Below are 25,120 nucleotides of genomic sequence, written 5' to 3'. Positions count from 1 at the left end.
CTGTGAGGTCAGGCTGCGCAGTAAGGGGTACCAATGTTGTCTGGGCCAATCTGCAGCAATGAGCACTGCCTTTGGTCTCTCCTCCCTTATTTTGATCAGTACCTTGGGTATAAGAGGCAGAGGAGGAAATGCATACACAAAGAGGGTGTTCCAGAGGAAGGTTAAGGTATCCACCTTCCATGCTAGGTGGTGATACTCCCTGGTACATATTGTGCTATCAGGTGTAGTCCCATGGAAAAGCCTGCCAGCCACAGGTTCATGGCTGGCCTGCACAGAGGGTAAAATTGGGTCCCTCCCTGTTTGTTGATGTACCACATTACTGTGGTGTTGTCTGTTTTGATAAGGAGAACCCCTGGCTTGAGATGGGGTTTGAAGGATGTCAGAGCCTTTTGTACTGCCATCATTTCCTTCTGGTTGATGTGTAAGGGAAGGTGCTGGGCATCCCAAAGACCTTGGGTGCACCTGCCTTCTAGGTGAGCGCCCCAAGCTATGTCTGAGGTGTCAGTGGTAATGGTCTGCCTGGTTAGGGTGAAGGGAAGACCCTTGTTCTGGGCACAGACCCCTGCTCACCACAGAAACTCTGCCCTTATGCAGGGGATTCAGAGGTAGAGAGGTCTTTAGAAGTTGAGAGTGCTGTCACCAAAGGTTCTTTAGGTACCACTAAAGTTTTGTCATGTGAAGCCTGGCTAAAGGAGTTAGAAGAATGAAAGATGCCATGTACCCCAAGACTTGCAGGAACTTCCTCACAGTGAGGTGACTTCTGGAAGCTAGCTGGGTAAAATAGAGAGGCAGAAAGATCTGTTTTTCTGGGGATAGGAAGACCATTTGGGAATGCTGTGTCCAGCAGTGCCACCAAGAAAATGATCTTCCTGGAGTGTGTTTGCCTTGATTTCTTCTCGTTGATGGTGTACCCTAAGGAGGTTAGCAGGATTTTGACAAAGAGGAGGTCCTGGAGGAGGTTTTCTTCGCAATCTGCCTGAATGAGGCAGTTGTCCAGGTAAGGGTAAATTTGTATATTTTTCTGTCTGCAAAAGGCTATGACCGGTGCTAAGCATTTGGTGAATACCCTGGGAGCAGTAGATAAGCCAAAGGGTAGTGCAGAGAACTGAAAGTGTTGTGAGCCTGCTCTGAAGCAAAGGAATTTCCTGCAGGATTCCCTTACAGGGATGTGGAGGTAGGTATCTTTTAGAGCTAGGGTAACTAGGCATTTTTTACCAGCATAGGCAGCAGCTGCTGCAAAGTTAGCATTTTGAATTTGGGGATCACCAGGAAGGTGTTCAGAATGGATAGATCCAGAATGGAGCACCAAGTGCCCTCTTTTCTGGGAACAAGAAATAGTCTGAAATAAAAGCCTTTGCCTGTCTGATCTAAGGGGACAGGTTCTACTGCCCCTTGGGATATGAGAGTTTGGACTTGTTTCAGTGCCTCTGCCCACTGATCTGGAGGTAAGTCTGGGTACCCTCTTGGAACTGGGAGTTCATTGAAGGAAAATTTGTATCCCTGAGAAATGATCTTTAGGACCCATTGGTCCTTTGTTACAGAAAGACAATTCTCTTTGCAGAGGGACAGCCTTCCTCCTAGTTTTTGGTGAGTGAAAGGAGGGCAGAGGGGGGAGAGGGAGTCATTGAGAGTTTTTGCCATAGATGGATGGCTTAGAACTCCCTGCCTTTGGAGTGGAAGTGGTCCACTGCTTGGTTCTCTGCTGTCCCTCGGATAGGAATCTGGGTGGTCTGTCCCTGCGGGGCTTACCTTGCCCCTATCTGCTAGGTGCAGAAAAGGACCAGTCTTTTGAGGGAAAATTCCTGCTGAACCTAGGAGGTTGTACTTGAAGGAAATCTTCTACTGTTTGCATAGCTTTTGCTGTGTCTTCCATCTTTTTAAGAACCTCTTCTGCTTTAACTCCAAACAAGTGGTCCTTATCTAAGGGTGCATCAAGTAATTTAGATTTGACATGATCAGGGAAAGGTTCTTCCTTCAACCATGCATGTCTCCTAATGACAGATCCTGACACTGCTGCCCTGCTTCAAGCTCCTAGGGCATCATATCCACAAAGTAATGAGTGTTTAGCAACTTGACAAGTAGAGTGCAGTAAATCTGCTAACTCTTTCAAACTGGCACATTCAGGAAAGGCTGAAATATTTTGTTTTAATAGTTCCAAAGTGTTTTGTTGATATTTTAACATGTGGACCTGGTTGCAGAGGTGTATACGTTTTTACCCCATCTGTCCAGAGCTCTGGAGTCCTTGTCAGAAGGAGTAGGATTCTTTGCAGAACTAGCCTTAGCTACTTTTGGTCCCTGTGTAATGACTTCCAGGTCTGCAGCAGGATTTCTGCACAGGTATTTGTGAGAATCCCATACATTGTTAATACCGGTCAGGTTTTCTGGGAGCAGGTGGGAGGGCGTCAGGAGTTAAGCTGGATTCCTGGAAGACATCATCAACCACCTCTAAGATGGGGGGATGGCCAAGGGTCTGTGCTGGGGCAGGTCTAGAAACTCTCTTAGTCTTTTCTTAGACTGAGGGAAGTCCTAGGATTCCCAGTGGAAATGATCCCCGATGGTGTGAAGGGTTTTCCCAAAGGAAAGATCTTCTGGTAGGGAGGCAGAAGGAATGGATTCCTCTGCATCTGAATCCTCATAAGCAGCAAGAGGTTGTTCCTCTTCAAAATCTGAAAAATCAGACTCCTCAGAATCCTGCTCTGTCAGTATTTCAGGGTAAGGGTCTCTTTTCCTTTTAGAAGGTATGGCCTGACTACCCCTGATAAGGGTGATAAGATCCTCCACCATTTTAAGCATTTGAGCTTAGGGTTGTGGAGCAGGGGTAAAATGGTGGCTAGAGGTAGTTTCCCTAGGAGTGGCCTTGCCTCTAGGCCTAAGAGTATCCATAGGTCTGAGAGAAACAGTAGTCAGAGGAGAAGACTTTTTTGTCTAGATTCGGTAGTGCGAAAAACCTCCACGGAAGATGGTGCCTGCGTCACGGCTCCGGACCCAACCAAGGCAGAGACAACCAAAGGCTTGGAAGATTAAGAAGATTTCTGCGGCATACCAGACTCCAATAGAGTCTCAGTAGAGGCCTGTAAAGGTATCAAATCAGGCATCAGGGGCTGCGAAGGCACCTCACTGAATTCCGGAGAACTGATTACCTGCTTATCAGTAGAGTCGTTGGAAGGCTTAGCCTTGTGTGGTCTGTTTGTATCTTTATACGGTTTGTTGGAATGTCTAGGGAATGTTGGCTGATGAACGCCATTTTGGAATGCGAAGACGGAAGATTAAAATACCTGGCTACAAAAACAGCTCTACGACGAATGGCTCTTGCATTAAAGAGGGCACAGAACCGGCAACAAGGGACGTCATGATCTGGGCCTAAACAAGTGATGCAGTATGAATGGAAGTCTTGATGTGGTATTTGCTTTCCACAGGCGAGACAACTGTTAACTTTTTCAGATATCAGTTAGTGCAAGAAAAAAGGATCCCCAACCGGGTACTTAGCTTTAGACATTTTCAGCTGTAATTCGAAACTCTGGTAGCGACCGACCGGCACACTTGCGAACTGCTTCTGCTATGGGCTCCACGGCAGAAAATACTGATGTGATGACATCGGCTGCTTTCCTTTACAGCACTGACGACCTGATGTCAGCCAGCAAGAGACAGCAGCCAACGCAGAAAAATATGGACTCTGGTATTCGGGCCAGCTGAGGGCTACCACATCAGGGATAACCCACAGGTGATGACTGCAACAGTGAAACACGAAGAACATTGAAGCTGACATTCACAGCTGTGGGCTGCACAGAGGTTATCAAACTCCTGTCACACTGCATGAAAGTTCTGAGGAGGGTGATTGATAAATATGCAGAGTACTTAAAACTAAAATGGGAGATGAGCAGGTTGGATTCAGATCAGGATGCACCACAAGTGACCCAATGTTTGCAGTGTGGCAATCTTTTCACATGTGACGTCAGGCAATCTTAAGATGATCTTTCTACAGATCCCAAACCTGGGCTCCCATTTTCCCGTCCCACCCCGGTAGTTGACTAAACAGACTATACCCCCTCTTCGCAGATTCCTGGATTCACCACTGGAGAGAGAACTTGCTGATCAAAAATCTGTCATGTTAGAATAAACAGCACCACAGCAGCCATCCTTCATAACGTCTTGTCCACCTGCTTTTCATCTCTACTTGCAAATTGCGCCATCTCATCCCAGTACAGTTGTAGTGCATTTGTCATTGGTAATGCACTGACAAAAAGTTGTATAAACATCACACTGACAGAGTAGATAAGAATTTTTAGAGTGCACTCACTATAAGACTGCAACGGTGACTACCCTACTTAAGCAAGAGATGCCTCTCAACAAGTTCAGTCTCACAAACAACTGCAGATGCGTGTAAAAATGTTTATTCTGTGCTAACCATGGCAACCACTGGGGATGCACTGGTAAACAACAAGCAAATAAGTCTAAATGCCTGTGGTGGTATTTAGCAGTAAACGCTAAGGCAATTCAAAGGAGACATGATGGGAGTATAGAATCAATGAGCACGTTACAGTTAGACAAAGGGCTAAGGAAAGCAGTGAAAATAAGGCATGCAAAGTTCTGTGCTCAGAAGAATGGGTCTTGCATCCCACTTTGGGACACTTTTATCACATTAAACTTTAAACAAACCAGCAAGTAGGGAAAACAGTTGCATAGCCATAAAAATGTCAGCCTACAATGACAAAGGATGCGCACATTTTGCTTTTATGCTAACCATGATGAGTTAACAGTCCAAACATTACATGATCTGACCCTCATGAAGCATTACCTGGTGCAGAAAGTAGAATGGAAGCTAATAAGGCTCAGCTTTCACTGGAATAGCAATGTTCATCGGACAGTGACAATGAGATCCAAACAGTGGAAGGTGTTTAGTTAATATTCATGGATTACTGCAGTTCAAACTGCGGAAAAGGAAATGCATAAAGTCTGAACTGTAAAAAGATACAGCCTTCTCTTAGGATATCAAATAATTTAATGTCCGTTAACCAATTAGGATCTCATGACATTGTCTGTCTGTACAGGTGACCCAGCCCCTTAGGACTAATTCAGAGTGATACAATAAAAGTCATGAAAACCAGGTGCTCAAGAGATAGATTATTTTAAGCATTTTGAAACTGACAAGCTAGACACCACTGTGCAACAGGACAGAAGGCCTCAACAATTTCTGCAATTACAACAGTAAACTCCAATATATTTTACTAGTATATTTGTACAAGAATAAGAAAAACAACAGCTTCCAAACTCACAGCTGAAGAGCAGTTTGGGTCAGGGTTTTCATAAAAGTTGCACTTTTCCTGAGAGCAGCAGTATTTCTGAAGATCAGCCCACAGTCTAAAAAAAAAAAAAGGAATTTCATTGAGATAAGACAGTGAAAGTTATAATTTTCTTTTTACTTCTTATCACAACCCATTTTACTACAACCCCTATTGCACTTCTTCCTTTAAAGAACTGTTTAAACATTTTCTCTCAAAATATCAGTTTTGTGCAGAAAAAACACTATAACATTTTAATCACTACAAACGATTCTTGACATTTCACTATGCTTTCTGGTAAGAAATCCAGACCACAAAATTTTCAGCAATAATGTTCTAACATCACAGTTACGTTCTTCTCCCAGTATAAAAAATGTGTTACAACAAAACTTCTGCACACCAAGCTAGGGAAGGGTTAACAATACAAGAAACACTCTAGTGACATGATCTGAAACGTAGGTTAATATATTTATCATCAATAGCCGAAATAATATTGCAAATGATACAACTGTACAGCAGAAAATGTTGACTTAGTCCACCCTATCAGGGCATTTCATATACAGAATGTCAAGTTACAAATCTTAATGCAAAGTGGGTGTAATAAAGTGGTGGCATGAAGGGACAACATGGTGGATTTTTTTTTTTTCTTTTGTTATTCTTAAAGTCTGGTGGTAGGATTTGTCCATTTTGTTTTTATTTAAAAAAAAAAATATGAGGCAAAGTCCTAATGGGTAGGATAAAGAGCAGCAACCCTTCCACCTACATGACTGCCACAAGTGCAGGAGGAAATGCACAACACATGTCACCTGCAGTACAGACACCGCAGTAATATAAGGGCTGCATCCCTTTCACCTGAATGACTGTCACAAATGCAGGATGAAACACAAATATAAGGCCTGCATCTCTTTCACCTGAATGACTGTCACAAATGCAGGATGAAACACACAGGCCCTGTCATCTGCAGCACAGACATTGCTGTAATAAGGGCTGCATCCCTTTCACCTAAATGACGGTCACAAAAGCAGGATGAAACACACAGGCCCTGTCAACTGCAGCACAGACATTGCTGTAATACAATGGGCTGCATCCCCTTCACCTGAATAACTGTTGCCAACACACGATGAAGGGCAGTATCCCTTCCACGTGGAATACTGGAATTGCTGCAGGAGGAAAGTACAGTTGTGTAAAATCAGACCATAACATAAGATGTCCTTCTCTTCACTGTTGCAATATTCATAACCAAAGAGATCTCCTGCCAAGGACAGCCCAACATCCTGCCAGTATACCACAGCCTTTTAGCACTTACAGGTACCATACATCACATATGCACGCCGCGTGCAAGGCGCGGGGGGTGACATATGGATGCACACCCTCAGAACTGAAAAAGCCCCAGTAGAAACAGAATGTTCTGTGGGGGAAGGAAGAACATGGGCATCCAGATGGTGAAAAGGGAGAGGAAAGACATTTAATATAAAGACAACAACAAACAGAAATGGTCTTAGAAATCCAGGAAGAGATGGTTTGCTTAGAAACAGCCAAACCCAAAGACCCAAGATGAAAGGAAACAAAAAAAGCTGCTCAGTTTTGCAAATAACTTTAGTTTTATCCAAGTAATAAATGAGCTGTCTATAGAAATACAAGGTGTGAACAACTTTCTCACAGACAGACTGAGGACAATAAAAAAAGCAAGGCAGATGAATAGACTTATTAAGGGACAACTCATTAACCACAGAGTATAAAACGAGGGTTAGTACAAAGAGACACCCTGTCTCTGTGGAAAACTAAGAAAGGAGGAGCAGTCATGAGAGCCTGAAGTTCAGATACCATCTTAGTCAACGTGAGAGCCAAAACAAAACAGTCTTACAGCTACAATGTTGTGAGGAAGCTGAAGCAGCATGCTCAAAAGGAGCCTAGGTCAATTTTTCAAGAGCAAAACTTAGGTCCCAGGAAGGTGGATTAGGCTTCCTCAGAGGCCTGATATGAAGGATGCTTTTAAGCCATTGCCTGACCTCAAATCTAGAACCCAAAGGAGGAGTCAAGGGCAGACCAGCAGAAATTGCTGAGAGGTGAGCTTTAACTGATGAACATGCCAACTAAGCATGAAGCAGATTACACAAATTAGAGAACCAGGGGAACACCCACAGATAGGTGATCCTGATGCTGAGAGAGGCTCCATTCAGAAAATCTTTTTCATTTGGACAAATATGATTTCCTGGTAGTGGGCTTCCTGGTCTCCTGCAGGACCCATAGCACATCATCAGAAAAGATGTGCCTAAAAGGGGATCAAAACCGTATCACCATTGCGTCAGTTGAGAAGTACACAAGTGAAGATGGAGGTGACACCACTTGTCTTGTGTGAGAAGGTCCACCAGATGAGGTAACTGGTGGTTATTGCCCCTAAGCAGGAGAGAAAGAAGGGGGAACTAATGCTGCCTGGGACCAAAACGGTGTTACTAGCAAAATTTTGGGAAAGTCCTGCCTAATCTTGTGCAAGACTCGTGGTAACACAGGAAGGGGAGGGAAGGCGTAAAGAAGCATTCCCTTTCAAGGAAAAGACAGGGCATCCACTTTCCAAGCCAGAGGACTTGTGACTCTGGAACAGAATAGAGGAAGCTGTCTTTTCAGAGGGGAGTCAAAAAGATCTACCTGAGGAATATCCCACTGATGGACAATGTCCATGAATACATCCCTGTGAAGCATCCATTCTTGACTTGGTGTGCTGGACCTGCTCAGACTGCCACTAGACTGTTTTCTGAGGAAATACGAACATCCTGAAGAGTTACAAGATACTAGACAGCTAGATCCCAGACCTGAACAGCTAGTCTGGAAAGGAGGAAGGACCTTGTACCCCCTTGCTAACTGACACAGCACATCACTGTGGTAATGAACATTTTGAGGGGCCCAAAATGAAAGAGGAAATGAAAAGTCTGAAGAGCTACAAGTAGAGTCCTCATCTCCTTTATACTGATGTGGTCTGACATCTGATGAACAAACCAGAGAGGCTAAATCTTGAGGGATCCGAAGAAAGCCCCCCCTCCCCCCCATCCCCTGTCTGTCTGTAAAAAATAGCACTTGAGTCAGGACTTGAACCTGGAAAGAAGCCCCGGGCTGAAAGAAAGTTGAAGAACCCACTACTGAAGCTTGAACTTGAGACAAGGAAGAAAGGGGACTAGGAAGTCCAGAGAGTGGCAATGTTGGAGCCACACTGACTTGAGTTACCGCTGTAGTTTTCTCACATGGAACCTTGCCAAAGGGAGCATGGAAATGGTGGAAGCCATGAACCAGAGTACCCTGAAAAAGTCCCTGGCTGTGACCAAATCCAGAGGATGAGGAGACTGGAAAAAGGCAGCAAGAGACACAGTCTTGGGGTCAAGCAGAGATGGAAACATGGGAAAGGTCTGAAGCCTGCAATCAAGGAAAATATAATCCTGAGAAGGTGTCAGACCTGACTTCTGGAAGCTTACAGTGAACTCCATACTCTGAAACAGGGAAATAGAAAACTGGAGATCCTGAAACAAAGCCATGAGGGAAGAAGCCTGAATGAGCACATTGTCCAGATAGGAAAAAAATCTAAATTCCTCTCATTCTGCAACGGCAATGAGAGGAGCAAGGCATTTGGTGAATACCCTTGGGGCAGCAGAGAGGTCAAAGAGAATAGCAGGGAATTGAAAATGCAAGGAAGAAACAGAAACGTAAACATTTCCTGAAAAGAGTACATGAAGGTAGGCATCCTTGAGATCCACAAAAACTGGAAAAGCCAGGGTTAAAAGGGGATGGGAAGGGTCTGAAGAGACAACATTCGAATCTTGAGAAAGGTGTTGAGCTGGGAAAGGTCCAGAATTGTTCTCCAAGTGCCATCCTTTCTGGGAACCAAAGACATTCCAGAATAAAAACCTCTTCCTACATAGGCAGGAAGTTGTAACAAAATACAAAACCACAAAATGCAGCAGTAATAGTAGAAAAATTTTGTTAGCACCAAATATCTGATACCTCTGCTTTTCGCCTTCTAGGATATACACTAAAGTTCTTATACAACTTAAATACCAGGTAAACCCCTTAATTGATACATTAATTAAACATCGCCAATTAAATTTTAAAGGGCACAAAAACATGCCTCAAGAAGATTCACTTTGCTTATAAAATTACACAATGTTTAAAATGTTAAATACAAACATCACTATTGCATATCACAATATCATAACATAAAAAATAACAAAGAAACACATTATATATTCCTATGTATATATTAATATCACATATAAATGTGAATTGAATCAATTTTTACTAAACATATTTAACATAATTAACATAATTAAATATGTATCAAAACAAACTAGTGAACCTAATCACTTCCGACTCCTCTAATGTTTCCTCTAATGCCATTTCAGGTAAAAACAATACAGCGTCTTTTCAGGAAGGCCAGGGAAAAGGGTGGAAGAAGCGAGTGAAGGCAAGGAACAACAAAAATAATTGACTGATGTTAATGGACTAAATGTTTAACAGGGCTCGTTTCAAAATTGCCCTTGCCAGACTGTGTTTCTACTTTGCCTTCTTTTAATGGGACTGTTTCTCACCATGTTAGTGTTGCTACAGATGCAAGTAACATTAATGATGTTTCTTTAACAATTGTCAACCTGTCCGATTTGAGTTTATTGGAAAGTATAGTTAGTCTTTTGAGTAAGGGAACGGAATTTGTTCCAACAAAAATACCTACTTTAGCTGATGTTTTGATAGATGTTAAAACATTCTGTTGTAAATCACATCTTCTTGTATATTTTGAGAAGACACAGAAACAAAATGATACACCTGCACTGCATGAAAGTTTTGATGTGGAAAATATCAATGAAGATGATACTTTATTGAATTTGTCCATTTATGACTATGACATCATGCCAGATGAGTTACCTTGTTCTGATGGTTTTGCCATTGGTTATTCTAAATTTGTGTTACCCCCATTACATGGGAAAAGTAGCTTTGTTCCACCGAAATGGCCTTCAGCAGTTCACCTTTTTGAACAGGTTTTGTGTAGTTGGGTAGAATTTGAGTATTTGAAATTTGTTAAATCTAATAAACAGTGCAAGTTCAATTTATCAAAATCTGAGTGGGTTGTGTTGAACAAACTGTGGGGTCTATTAAATCAGTTTGTATTCAGGCAAGCTGACAAGGGTGGCAACTGGATTATAATGTCCAGAGCACAATATCATTAGATGGTCCAGGACTTACTATCAGTTGAGGAAGATTATACTCTGTTAGCTAATAACCTTAGTAGTTCAGTTCAATAATGAATTAAGTGATTTACTGGAAAGGGGTGAAATACTTTGTTTCTCATCAGGGGATGATGTAAAAAAGCTTAAAATCCTTAGACCTTGTGATCCAGTCTTTTTTGCAATTCCAAAGTTGCACAAGAGTTTGGTTAATCCTCCAGGTAGACCGATTGTTTCTGGGGTCAACTGGTTTTTGTACAATGTTGGCATTTTTTTTTAGATTCGGTATTCAAAGGTTAATTGGATAGGACTCCTGCACATATTAAAAATACTCAAGCCTTATGTGAAGTAGTGCGTACTGTTAAGTGGAAGGATGATTTGTACTGGGTTTCGATGGATGTTAACTCTTTGTATACTAACATACAAAACAGGTATGGGATAGAAGCTATTGATGATAGGTTAGGGGAGGGTCCAAGAACAGCATTCATCATTAGGCTCCTTAAACTTTGTTGAACTCATAATTACTTCATATATGATAATCGTGTATATCTCTCCAAAAGAATGGCACAGCTATAGGTGCGTCTTATGCGCATACGTATGCGATCATTTACATGGGTTTCTTTGAGAAGCTATTCATGTATAGTACAAGGTTTTATAGAGAGAACATGGCACTATATCGGAGATATATAGATGATTCTTTTATTTGTAAGGGACAGTCATTTGAGTTTGGCAAGTTTTTACAGCAGCTTAATGAAAATTGGCATGGTTTGAAATTTTCTATGACTATGGGTAGTTCAACTACTTAATTTCTGGACGTTGAATTTTATGTTGATAATTCATCTAATGTACAGCACAGGCCTATTAGAAAGCCCACAGCAGTGAATAATTTTTTAATCGCTGATAGTATGCATCCCCCGTTTGATTAGTTCATTGCCTTTAAGTGAATTTAAGTGAGTGGTACGTAATACATCTGAAGAGAAGTATGTTAAAGAATGTCTATTGGAAAGTAAGATCAGATTATTGAAAAGAGGTTACAATGAGCATCTATTAGAGCGATGAGATCCAGCCTTACAAATGAAGATAGTAGATATTATTTTCAGGAATGAAGGGCAAGGTTTTGTTAACCTTAAGCCAAGAGTTGTGGGGAAGGATTTGTTTTTTTGCATCTAAATATTCTCCCTTTTCCACAGTTGAGGAATTTAATTTTAGAACTTTGGCACATAGTGTGCCTAGATGATGAAGTGGGTCATCTATTCCCTGGTATAGTAAGAGTTTCTTACAGTAGATATTTAAATTTAAAGGAGTTATTAAATATTTCCTTGTATACTGTGGATAAGGGGAAGGTAGATGTTTTGCTGTGGGAACTGTAAAGTATGTAAATGGATTAGAAATATTTCGGGTACCTACATTAATGGACGAAAATTTGAGTGTAGAAACAGATTTACATGCAAGTCCTGTGGGGTTGTACATATTGAGGGCTGTGGCTGTCAGGTTACTAAGTGGTACACTGATCACACAAAGACAGCAGTTAAGGTGAGAATATTAGAACATTTGGGAGACATTTGGAATAGAAACTTTAAAAGCCCAATAGGTGAACATTTTTGCAGCACACATGGGGAGGGATGACAGTTCCTTTTTCTTCACTATCCTTGCTAGTCCAGCAACCTCTAGGGGAGGTGACCTTTATCAAAAATTAATTTCATTACAAAGTAAAATGATTCTGAATTATGGTACAGTATCACCTAGGGGATTAAAGGCGGCCGCGGTGGTGCAGCGGTTAGCGTTGCTGCCTCACAGCAAGAGGTTCTCCAGTTCGATCTTCAGCTGGGGTGCCTTCTTTGTGGAGTCTGCATGTCCTCCCTGTGGTCATGTGGGTTTCCTCCGGCTGCTCTTGTTTCCTCCCATAATCCCAAAGACATGCCGGTGAAGTGGATACTCTAAATTGGCCCTAGGCGTGAGTGTGAGTGTGAGTGTGTGTGTGTGTGTGTGTGTGTGTGTGTGTGTGTGTGTGTGTGTGTGTGTGTGTGTGTGTGTGTGTGTGTGTGTGTGTATGTGTGTGTGTCTTCCGCGGAAGGTTGGGCGCCAGGCTGACAACTCGACAAAGTACAACTCCACTGCCAATCATGAGCAGACAGGTGATCAGCTATGGCGACCCCTAACCAGGAAAAAGCCGATAGAAGAAGAAGATGATGATGATCACCTAGGGGATTTAATTTGGAAGTTAATATAACATAGGATGCTCAATATAGCTTTTTAGGTCAGCTATTTTCATTAGTTTGTTTTAATACATATTTAATTATGTTAATTATGTTAAATATGTTTAGTAAAAATTGGTTCAATTCATATTTATATGGGATATCAATATATGCATAAGAATATGTAATGTGTTTGTTTATGTTATTTTTTATGTTAAGATATTGTGATATGCAATAGTGATGTTTGTATTTAACATCTTAAACATTGTGTAACTTTACAAGCAAAGTGAATCTTCTTGAAGCATGTTTTTGTGTACTTTTTAATTGGTGATGTTTAATTACTGTATCAATTAAGGGGTTTAGCTGGTATTTAAGTTGTATGAGCACTTTAGTGTATATCCTAAGATGGCAAAACGCTGAGGTACCAGATGTTTGTTGAATGCTAACAAAGAATTTTTCCACTATTACTGCTGCGTTTTGTGTTTTTTTATTTTGTTTTCAGATTTGGTTTCATACATTGGCTTGTGTTTTTTCAAGAGAGGAAGTTATTCCTGAGGAAGTTTCCCAAAAAGGGAGGAAGAGGTTTCCATACCATAAACTATCCCTGGTGGATAATGGACAGAACCCAAAAAGCTGTTCATAGGTTCATAGGTTCATACTAGGCTATCTGCCCGAGGGCATTTATAAGCCTAGCCCATTGTTTTGTGGCTTACGCCACCCCTTTAGTATGGGGAACTATACCCATTATTTTGCTGTGCCTCTGTCGAGCAGTGACACTGAGGTAATTCCTGGGGTATATCTGCGATCTCCCATCCATTGGTCAAGATTTCTCTTGAACAAGGCCAGCGAGGTGCTCTGCCTCACATGTACCGGGATTTTGTTCCACAGCATAGGGAGTCTTTGGGTGATGAATCTATCCCTCCAGCACGTCCTATTAATAGCCGTGTCGAGGTTTAAGTCTCCCGCCCTTGTGGCTCTGATGGATCTAGATTTTGAGGTGAAGCATATTCATCAAATCTGGGTTTGACATGGCCCTGTATGTTAGGCAAAGGTCACCTCTGAGCAAGCGGTGTTTACTGAATAGAGCTGGAGTTCTTTCAGTCGGGCAGCATAGGACAGATTTTTGAGACCCTTTATCCTTTTGGTGAGGAACTTTTGTGGCCTCTCCAGCTGCTGCAAGTGTCGGGTCAGATACATTCCGAATGGGGCATTGTACTCAATCATTGGTCTGATGAGTGATGAGTAAAGGGAGACTATGACCTCCCTTGATCTAGATGAGAATCCCTTCATGATAAGGTGGGCAATGTAGAAGGACTTCCTAACTACTTTAGCTACATGGGTGTCGAATGACAGACTACTATCAACCTGGGTCCCCAGGTCCCTGATAACTTCTTCTGTGCTCAGTGGATTGCCACCTATTTGGTAGCTAGGGGTAACCTTGTTTTTCCCGGGTATGACTATGCATTTTTTGGCATTTAACTTTAGGCGTGGCTCTGGCACCAGTTATCCGTTTCTGTGAGACCCTTCTGAAGGATATCTGTGTCAGATGTGTTTTCTACTATGGGTTTGCAGTCATCTGCAAACTTTGTCAGCCATAACCCTCCTGTGTTTGCTTGTACTGAAAAGTAGATGCCAAACAAGAGTGGGCCCAGGACTGAGCCCTGTGGGACACCACTTGTGACAGGCTTTGAGTCTGACATGGCGCCAGCAACTCTGACCCTGTGGGTTCTGTCACTCAGCCAGTTTGCAACCCATCTTGTGATGTATGGGTTAACATTTAAGCTGATGAGTTTTTCAATGATACCCGAGTGGGGTATTGTATCAAGGCCTTAGCCAGATCGAGGTAGGCTGTATGGACTGCCTTTCCCTCATCAATGGCTTTGGTGACTGTTTCAAAAAGTCAACCAAGTTTAAAAGGCATGATCTGCCTTTGACAAAGCCAAACTGGGTTGGATCCAAAGTCTGCAAATTCCCTATGTCTTTATTTATGAGGTCCATTATGATCCTCTCCATGGCTTTGCAGATAAGGCTTGTCAAGCTAATGGGCGGTAATTTCCAGAGTCTGTGGAGGCACCGCCTTTGTGAAGTGGGACCACAGTTGCAGTGCGCCACTCCCTGCACGTATCCAGAGGTAAGACTTTGATTAAACAGCTGTCCTAGCTGTGGGTTTAATTCCTCATTGAGTTCGTGGAGCACACAGCCGGGGACACCATCGGGTCCCATGGATGCTGTATTTTTGCTTTGGAGAGAGCAGTTCTTGGGCTGGAGATGTTTGGGGGCTGCACTCATTTGGTATAGATATCTCTCTCCTTTTGGGGGAGGGGAGAGTTTGCACTGAACCTGTCAGCCAGTATGTTGGCAATGTCTGTAGGATCAGTAATCTTCACATCATTTTGAACTAGTTCTGAGCATATCTGGGAGTTTCCTCCTAGGTTTCTAACATAGCTAAAGAAGGCCTTATGATTGTCTTTTGAGTCTTTAGCTATTTTTCTCTAAATTTGCTTTGGATGATTTTATGAGAGCTCTTAGTTTTTACTTATAGTGATCAAGGGTGTCTTACCTTTTAAGGATTTTGCTCTATCTTGTAGTAGCTTCCTCCTTTTGTTATAGAGTTTGTTTATGGCTGGGGTCCACCAGACTGGACGCTTGCCTTTGGTACAAAGAGTCTTTGTTTTGCTTGGGATTGCCTTATCCATGCAGTCCTGCAGGTGCTGGTAGAAGGTGTTTGTAAGTGATTCAGCGGCTTGAGTATTGTTTTCCCGGCTCGGGGCCTGAAAGGAGACCACACTAGTCTTTAGAAGTGTGAAGTCGGCTTTTGAGTTCTTTACTGTGGTCTTTTTTATTTCAGGTGGGGGTAGGATGAGGACCTCCAGCGAGATTAGTTTGTGATCTGATCTCACCAGTGAGGGGTATACTTGCGGTGTTGAAAATTGTGCTCCCATGTTCGTGATGATGAGATCAAGTATGTTATCTCCTCTTGTGGGGATGGTGACTAGTTGTTCCATGGCATTTGAGTTTATGAATTCCAGGAACTTTTGGGCTAGGGTGTTTGGGCTTGAGTAGTGTTCCCAGTCTATATTAGGGTAATTGAAGTCACCTAGTATGATGGTGTTTGGTGATACATTCCCTCTAGTGTTTTCAGGAAGGCCATGTGAGTTTCCTGAGTTTGTGAGGGTGGCCTGTAACATGCTACAATTTGCAGAGCAGTCTTGCCTATGGTTAATTGCACCTGGATGGTCTCCGATGCATCGTCGCGTTGCCACCAGTCTTGAGGTGTGGGTGTCCTTGATGAATATGGATACCCCCTCCTTTCTTGGTATTGTCCGGATTTTGGGGCCGGCATGATATGAGGTAAAACCTGATAGCTGGGGTGCTCTCAGGAGCCTTGAACCAGGTTTCTGTCACAGCACAGACATCAATGTTCTCCATACTGAGAAGGGCCTCGAGTCGTGCATTTTGAGATTTAGACTTCTGGCATTGAGCAGCATTACCCTTAGTTTTTCCTTTTTGTGTTCTAGGGTGGTAGGTTTAGAATTTGAGTCTTGCCTAAAAGGCACTATGGGGGTGGCAAGAGCCTTTGCCAATATCCGGAATCCCAGGGGTGACAGGTGCAAGCCCCTTGAAGCAGCGTGGCTTGTCCAGCATGTCATCCCAGGAAGACAGATACTGGATCCCCTTTGAATGACACCAGTGTTTAAGCCAATTGTTAAAGCTGATCATCTTATCTCTGTATTGTGGCATCATTCTTGGTGAAGGTAGGATACTGCTCAAGGTCAGGGTCATACCTGCCTGGGCTACATAATCAGAGAGCTCCTCAATGTCTCTTTTCATGTAGTCCAAGGAGGTGCGTCTCAGGTCGTTTACACCAGCGTGGACAATGACTGAGTCATATTTGTACCTGCTGTTGAGAGACCTGAGTGCTTGCGTTATGTGGCGGATTCTAGCGCCCGACAGGCAGCTTACTGTGACCTTCTCCTTACTCAGTCTGGTGAGCGGGACATCAGTGTGTCTGACTATGGAGTCACCAATGACTAGTGTGTCTGGCATTGTGTTTGGCCTTAAGGGCTGTGACTGTTTGACACTCTGACTGTGAGGTCTATGTGTTGTGGGTGTTGTGTTCTGAGGTGGTGGTTGTTTGGGTGTCTGCTTTGGTGGCCTCTGCTGTTTTGGTAGATTTTGATCAGAGCCTCCGAGTATGTCTTTGTGTGTTTATGTGTATGATTTGAGGTTGTAATGGTACTATGTGAGACTGGGTCTATAGTGTGTGTGGTAACCTTCTCCTCCTGACTGGTCTTGCCAGTCCTATGTTGAGAGAGCTCAGCCTCCAGTTTGGCCGTATAGTTGCATCTCTCGCATGTATTTGTGTTTTGTGGGAGGAGGAAAGGGTTGTCTGTGTACATGAGGCAATTGAAACATTGCCTCAATATTCCCAGGTTCACCAGCTGAGCAGGAGAGGACACTAGCAACTGATCCCTCGACATGCTAGAAGGGTAGACAAAAACTTTAAAAAGATTCCGGGGACGTGGGTGACCGAGAAATGGGGGTTGCCTTTTGGGGTACTATCTATGACAAGAGTGCCGTATCAAGGTAATAAGTACTGTAGGAGCAAGTGCTAGGTTTAATAGATAGAGAATAGTCTACTTGGAGTCAAGTAGAGTTGATCTTTTAGTTATAGGATACGCTGATTTGATCAGTAGTATAGTTCGAGGAAGGTAGTTTTAAGGGAAAATTTGAAGAGTGGACTTTAGGTAGCCGAATAGTTTAAACCTGCTTAACCGGGACTTCCCTAGTGTGCAACAGTGGCAGTTCCGTGCTAAATCGCTCATCAACTAGCTTTTAGCTGCTTTTATACCAGGGGCTGGAAAAAGCTAGAAACTGGCCCAAACGACCAATAAACTACCAGTTACTGGCTGAAACCTCACAAAACTGGACAAAGGCAGCTCAATGCTTCCCACTCCCACTGGTAAGCAAGGTAGCTTCCCTTCCCCAAATAAGGCAAGGAAACAGTACACAGGAACTACAACCAAAGCCCAGGAATCAGCAACTCTGAAACTGGACTAAACTAGTAAAGCAGGAAAGCAAGGTAGCTTCCCTTCCCCCAAATAAGGCAAGGAAACAGTACACAGGAACTACAACCAAAGCCCAGGAATCAGCAACTCTGAAACTGGACTAAACTAGTAAAGCAGGAAAAACAAGAGATATTTTTTTTCTTTTGTTGTGATCTTTTTTTTTTCTCAAATACCTTTAGTGAATTAATCACTTGTAACAAAGGCAAATTTATATTCACATAAAAGTAATCAAACTATTAAAGTAACAAACATTATACTTGACATATGTTGCTATATATCATGTAACCTAAGCAATATAACATAAATTCTTCAATACTTTTTTTTTTTAACAAGAAACATTTTCATTAAACCATCACTTACTACATAGGCAATCATACATTTATATGAATGAAAACAAAACCACACTGACCCAATCCTAGTCAAAAGCATTTTACATCACAAACCATACTGACACACTCCCACATGCAAACTTTATACATCACGTATAATCTACCCATTCTTTCTCACTCAAACATTACATAGCTCATTTAAGTCCCGCTGCCTTTTAGGACTCATTTCTCCTTTGCATGTATTGTTCCCACAATTCCCATTTTTTACTATGCAGTTTGCTCCTAACCTTTTCTAATGATTTCAGTTCCAGTTGTTTTACCCTTGTTAGTCACTACTTCCAGTAGAGCTGGTTTAGATTTTGATTTCCATTTTCTAGCAAATGCTTTTTTGGCAGCCACCACTATTAGACATAGCATGTCTAGGTAATTCCGATTCTGTACCATAGCTCAGAAAAATCATCTCCCTTGTCAGACCAATCTGCTAACCCAGCATCTCCGACAGTGCATCCCACAGGGAATCTTTAAAGTCTGCTAATTCATCGCACTCCCAGAAAATATGTTCCCAATTATCTCTTTCTTCCTCTTCACACCTCCAACATTTACTATCTACCTGAGGAAAAAATGTATGGAGTCTACTTGGGGTACAAAAATATCTATGTAAACATTTCCAGGCAAAAATCCTAAATCATCTAGATGTTGCATATTTGGGAGACATACATATATCTCCCCATTGTTTCTTTGTGAATTGCTTATCCAATCTGTCTTCCCAATCCTTTCTAACCTCCTCCAATTGATTCTTATAGTTATCATGCAATATTTTATATACTCTACTAATTGTTCCTTTTTTAATGGCAGCTTCTGTTCTAGATTCTATTAAAAACTCTACCAGTGCTGGTCTTTCATTTAGGACACCCCTATTTCTTTCTCTTTGCCTGTATTCTGATATCAATCCCTGAGAGGGAAGGCAATCTCTAACCTGCAGTCCAAATAAATTCTTAGTGTCTTTCCATTCTATCATCTTTCCCTCTCTAGTCATTTGCTCCCAATACCTTGGTTCTTTTGCCAGTTTTCTCCAATAAATCCCTGGTCCCTCTTGCCTACTGTCTGTCTCCCTAATTCTCATCATCCCCATCTAATCTCCTTTCTCCATTCCTGTGTTGGTTTAGTTCTTAGAATACTTTCTGCTACTTTATAGATATAATATTCTGAAGGTTTACTGCTCTCCTTGAAGGTCTGCATCCAAAATCCCAGTCTTTCCTTGTTTCTTGAGATTCCTCCATGTTTCATCACCATCCCACTCTACTTTGAATTATCATTTTTTGCTTGGGCTATGTATAGGAGTCTTAACTGTATAGCTCTAAAATACCCCTTCATATTGGGTGATCCCAATCCACCCTGTTCTACTGGAAGAATCAGCTTATCCCACTTGACTCTTGCTGTCTTCCCGTCCCAGATAAAGTCCTTCAGCTCTTTATTAATTGCTACCCACAAATTCTCCTCTGGTTAAGAAAAATATGGCGGACCCGGGTATAAGACTAAAGGAACTAAAACATTTTAACTGCATTTGGATATTAATATCCATATAACACTGCTTCCATTTTATCAGGTTTTTGCATTATCTTTTGTTTAGTCTCTTCCCACATATCCTCAGTTGCCACTCTAGAATAATTTTTGATCCATAATCCTAAATATTTCATACATGTCCCTATAAATATGGGCATTCCTGAAACAGTTCATGTGTGGGTAAAGAAACTGTTGTAATCTTTAACCAATTTGGAAGAGACAGGGAAAGATGGACAGATAAGGGAACCTGGCAGAGGAAAAGGGGAAGCATATTGTCAAATGGAATCCAGCTCATCCTGAAAAAGTAGGCTTCAGGGAGGTAGGGGTTTGAGTAGACTTAGTAGGAGAAACGTGCCTAGAACCCTTTTTTTCTCTTAGGTGGAGGGCGACACTGCCTGCGAACAGTAGCAGATTTGGTTGGGTAATTCCTCTGAAACTTAGGAACAGCAGAAATAAAAAAAAGTACCAAAATCCAGTAGCACCACCAAGGAACGCTCCAGTACACAAATTAGAAGAAAACAAAAAAGGAGCATAACACCATAGACAGAAAACTGGAACTTTAATACAATAAAAACAAGAACAGGATAAGCGCTTTCGGCATGTGCCTTCCTCAGATCCTGAAAACAATTCCTACACACAACTATTTAAGAACCAGCTAACCAATCTAGTTAAAAGGCAATTAAGCAATTAAAAAATGAGGCAATGAAACATAGCAACACTTGCTCCCCATTTGCATAGTGCACTTGTAACAAAACATGTTTTAAAATAACTTAGATTCAAGCTTAGAACAAAACTACATTTTGTTAAAGACAATCAGCATAGCATATTAAAACTTATAGTAAATAAATAAAACACTGCTGTCATAACCATTACACAGGTTTTGAATCTGTTAAAAACTCAGAGCTCATACTGTTAACATGGCAGGTTCACAACCATAATATTAAAGAAGCAACAGTCACAGCCTGATTAAAAAATGAGGCAATGAAACATAGCAATACTTACTCCCCATTTGCATAGTGCACTTGTAACAAACATGTTTTAAAATAACTTGGGTCCAAGCTTAGAACAAAACTACATTTTGTTAAAGACAATCAGCATAGCATGCTAAAACTTACAGTAAATAAATAAAACACTGCTGTCATAACTATTGCACAGCTTGTAAATCTGCTAAAACTCAGAGCTCGCAATGTTAACATATCAGGTTCACGACCACAATATTAAAGAAGCAACAGTCACAGCCTGATATACAACAAGCAAATAACTATTGTCATCGCATAAAAGGGCTTAATGGTGTTGTTCCACTTAAACCATTCCTGAAGGAACGAAGATTGACTTTTTGCCATTAAGGAAGCTCATTATATATATTTTTTTTACTTCCTATCCGTCTTTGTTACAGATGTCAGCTTTGTAATTTTCTTTATGTACACTTTCTTCATTTCTTTCAGAGATGTGAACATGACTTCTTCTAAGTTTTGAGTCATAGTGTATTCTGCTATTAATGGGTGGGTTTTGTGTCTATTTTGTTCATAGTATGAATTCTGAGTGTTCATCAGACTTTTATGTATAATGGTTATGACAGCAATGTTTTATTTATTTACTATAAGTTTTAATATGCTATGCTGATTGTCTTTAACAAAATGTAGTTTTGTTCTAAGCTTGAATCTAAGTTATTTTAAAACATGTTTTGTTACAAGTGTACTGTGCAAATGGGGAGTAAGTGTTGCTATGTTTCATTGCCTCATTTTTAATTGCTTAATTGCTTTTAACTAAATTGGTTAGCTAGTTCTTAAATAGTTGTGTGTAGGAATTGTTTTCAGGATCTGAGGAAGGCATATGCTGAAAGCGCTTATCCTGTTCTTGTTTTTGTTGTATTGAAGTTGCAGTTTTATATCTATGGTGTTACGCTCCTTTTTTGGTTTCTTGAAATAAAAAAAGTTTCACTTTTGCAAGGCTTTACCCTTATCCTGGAGAGATTGAAAAGTTCAGCAACACCAGCACCAAAAGATTTTTATTATCCAAAGGAGCATCCAACAGTTTGGCCTTAATGTCATCAGCCAAAGCCTGAAGACAAAGCCAAGAATGACGCCTCATAACAGAGCCAAAGGCAGAAGCCCTGGAGGAGACATCAGCTGCATTTGATAGAGTGGAGAGCAACGTGAGAGATAGAACCCAACAGAGAAAGGGCAGAAGCCTTCCCATCAGAGTCAGGAAGGTCAGAAACCACTTTGGAAACCTAAGAAAGGAGGTTCAAAACATGCCTGGTCATACAAGTCTGGTAGTTGATGGCCCAAGAGGCTAAGGTAGCAAGATTATATACTTTACTGCCCAGCCTCTCCACAGCCCTACTATCCTTATCTGAAGGAAGCAGCTTTGTAAATAGCAACAGCTTGGAGGGCTTTTCAGAAAAGATGGACCCTACAGAAGGATCAGCAAAAGGGTATTGAAGAAATTTACATTTGTCACACACCTTTTAAAATCTGTCAGGTTTCTTGGGAGCATAGGGCTGGGAATCGGGGGCCACAGAAGCTACTGAAAAGGTATCCAAGCAGGGCAGCCAGAAAAGGGGGAACAGCTGATGGCTTAGAAGACTCCATCTGGAGGAGCTCATAATGCCTTTTCTGAATATCATAAACTTGAAAATCGTCCCACTTAAAAAATTCTATCATGTGGGCAACAGTATCCCCAAAGTAGAGCTCCTCTAAAGGAGAATAGAGACTAATAGAATCCTCTTCCTCTAAACCATAGTCCAAGGGGAAAGGGATTTGAGAAGAGTAAGCCAGGGGCTCTTCCCCAGAATCCAGATCCTCATCTGAAGAGTCTAATTACCTAGGCCTTTTATGAGAAGTGGAAGACAAGCGGGGAGTTAGGCACAGACAACCCTTGAGGAGGCATTAAAGCATTAAGTAACCCTCAAAGTGAAATCCTGCCATTCACTTTGTGGATCCTTCACTACAGAGGAAATATGCTTGGTTTTCCATTTCTTTTTCTGAGGGATGTCCAAACAAAACACGCTTGGAGGGTTCGACCTCTGGCAATATACAGTAAGTGTAGTAGGGACCTGCTCTCAGAGACCTGTGGAATCCCCCTCAGTCCCTCAGATATCAGCTGAGGTTCCATGTCAACATCAGGAGCAGATGTTTGTAAAGCCTCTGAGGATGTGTGAGAAGTTGGACCCATGTAGCCTCCAACAGCATCACAGCAGAGGAATCAGAGGCAACCACCAGATGATACTCTGGGCTTTCCTAGCCTCAAGAGAGACATTTGAGGGAGGCTGAACAGCAGCTGTATCAGACTTAAAACATTTTGGCATTTTTCTTTGCAGACAGCTGACCCCTGGGATGGGAAGACTCCACCATAACACCTTGAAGTCAACAGCTTAAGATGCTGGTTTTCAAGGTAAACAGATAAAGAGGACAGACAACTACATAGTGTCTTAGGGACAAAAGCCTGACAGATGGAACACTCTGCATGGTCGCTGGAAGCACACAAACAGAAAGACAGAGGTCATGATGGTCTTTATCGGGAATCTGCCCCACATTTTCCTTTTCTGGGTGACATGAGCCCAACAGCACTAAATAAAAAAGAAATATGAGAAGAAACCCCAATAAGGCACTTATTTAAAAAGCTGCTTTGTAACCAGCACAGAAGGGCATTCACACCTTCTGTGCTAGTTACCAATGATGGCATTCGGACTGGCAACAAAGAAGTTCTGACAGCATGTGTCTGTACATCACTTTATGATTTATGCCTTCCGTGGGAAGCATACATGTGGTGTACGTTGCCTGTAGCTACTAAGGGCTTTGGTATACTGGCAGGAAGTTGGGCTATCCTTGGCAGAATATCCCTTTTGTTATGAATGCTCTAACAGTGACATGGAAGGACATCGGCAGCACCCATTCCACCTGCATAACAGCTAAGATTTTTTGTAAAATGACAGGCCCACACTACTGCATATCTTAAATATACTAAGTCCACAGTTGTACAACTCTGGTGGGGGAAAGAAACATCTTTCAAAACTGAAAAATGTAACTGCATGTACTGCGAGCAAGCAGTACAGCAAACAAATGTAAAAATACTTTTGGATTGTGTCATTTCAGAAGTCAGAACTGGAAGGACTGTATTCAAGGGCAGAGCTTTCACTGAATGGTAGACATACCCCAAACACTCTTCTGTATAATGAAATACAGTTCCCTTTCCACCTGCAGCACATACATCACTGCAAGATGGACAGTGCCCTTTTCAAAGGCAGAAAAGAAACTACGGCAGGATGTAGACAGGTCTCTCCTTCCACCTCAACAGAGGAACCATTGCAATATGAAAGGCAACTTGTAACAAAAAGGAAGATGCGGGAAAGAACTGCAACCAACTCACTAACTTATTAAAACAATTGAGCTCTTATATCCTGGTGTTTGGACTTCATCAGAATGAACCACAAATGTTACAAACACACTTTTATAACAAGAAATCCCCTCCCTCTTTAACAATAAATGAACAGGATTGGTTAAAATGTCATACCAATAAGTTAAAGAATAAATTGGTCCCTCAGCTCACAATGCCGTTCAATAAAAAACGAGCCTAAAAATAATACATGCATAAAAAATCAATGTACATAAAGGCTATGCCCCAGTGGTTTGCCAATATAGTGATGGCCCAATGAGAAGAAACTTTTGTATTTTCATCACCGTATGCCAAGTACTGTCATTTTATGGCCGATAACATGTCAAATATACAGGCATAAAAAATAAACATACAGGCATAAAAAAATTAGAAAAACAGGCGTTTTAAATAATCCTGCTCATTTACTTTGTTTTGCCTGTTTCTCGTCCCAATATGAAAGGCACATGGTCTCCACTTAAGGATGAAGGATGGGTCCATCTGAAGCAAAAGAACCATTGTGCCAAGTTTCTAAGAGACTGTGGCACATTACTTTAATCATATCATGATGAGTAAAAGTATACTCTAGTAGGAAATGAATGAACTGTATTGCCAAAGTCAATAAATAGGAAAAAAGGCTAACAGTGGATGAGGGATTAAAGAGGATAATGAAAAATAATTTAGCCCAAATGAAAAAAGGTCAACAGTGAATGAGGGATTAAAAAGGATGATCAAAAATAATTTAGCCCAAAACCTTGCTTCTAAAACCAAAGTATTAAACCCATTAAATGGTAAAACACAGTGTTTCAAACATAAAGACAAATTTCTTATACATTACATTTATTTGTCTTTTGTTAACTGGGTTAGTCCAGCTGAGCCAAAAGCCCATTTTCAGTGGAGGCCGGAGGAGAAAAGCTCCAACAAGCAAGAAACAGCAAAAACACAAAGCTGTACAAGTTAAATAACCGAGTACATAAGATAAAAAATTATACAATTTAAATTTAACACTTACATAAACAGTGGTAGTTTATACAAAATGGAGACAGAGTTGAGTAAGTAACCGAAGCTGAATTGCTTATGTAAGTCTAGAAACATACATGTTAGTAT

The 25,120-nt window shown here is 41.5% G+C and overlaps 1 protein-coding gene across 2 annotated transcripts in view; it reads right to left on the bottom strand.

Annotated features, from left to right (window-relative positions):
- The window catches only part of CTSA (cathepsin A), a 580,280-nt gene that overhangs the window by 223,099 nt on the left and 332,061 nt on the right, over positions 1-25,120 (bottom strand). For both annotated transcript variants that reach the window (XM_044090224.1, XM_044090225.1), the window contains exon 8: positions 5,274-5,358. In XM_044090224.1, the coding sequence (XP_043946159.1) occupies positions 5,274-5,358 (85 nt within the window). The remainder of the gene's footprint in view (positions 1-5,273; positions 5,359-25,120) is intronic.

Source organism: Protopterus annectens, chromosome 12.part0 (genome assembly GCF_019279795.1).
Source record: "Protopterus annectens isolate FY-2018-M chromosome 12.part0, PAN1.0, whole genome shotgun sequence".
NCBI classification, from domain to species: Eukaryota; Metazoa; Chordata; order Ceratodontiformes; family Protopteridae; genus Protopterus; species Protopterus annectens.
Note: the sequence above shows the minus strand (reverse complement) of the source record. Positions and strands in the feature narration are given on the sequence as shown.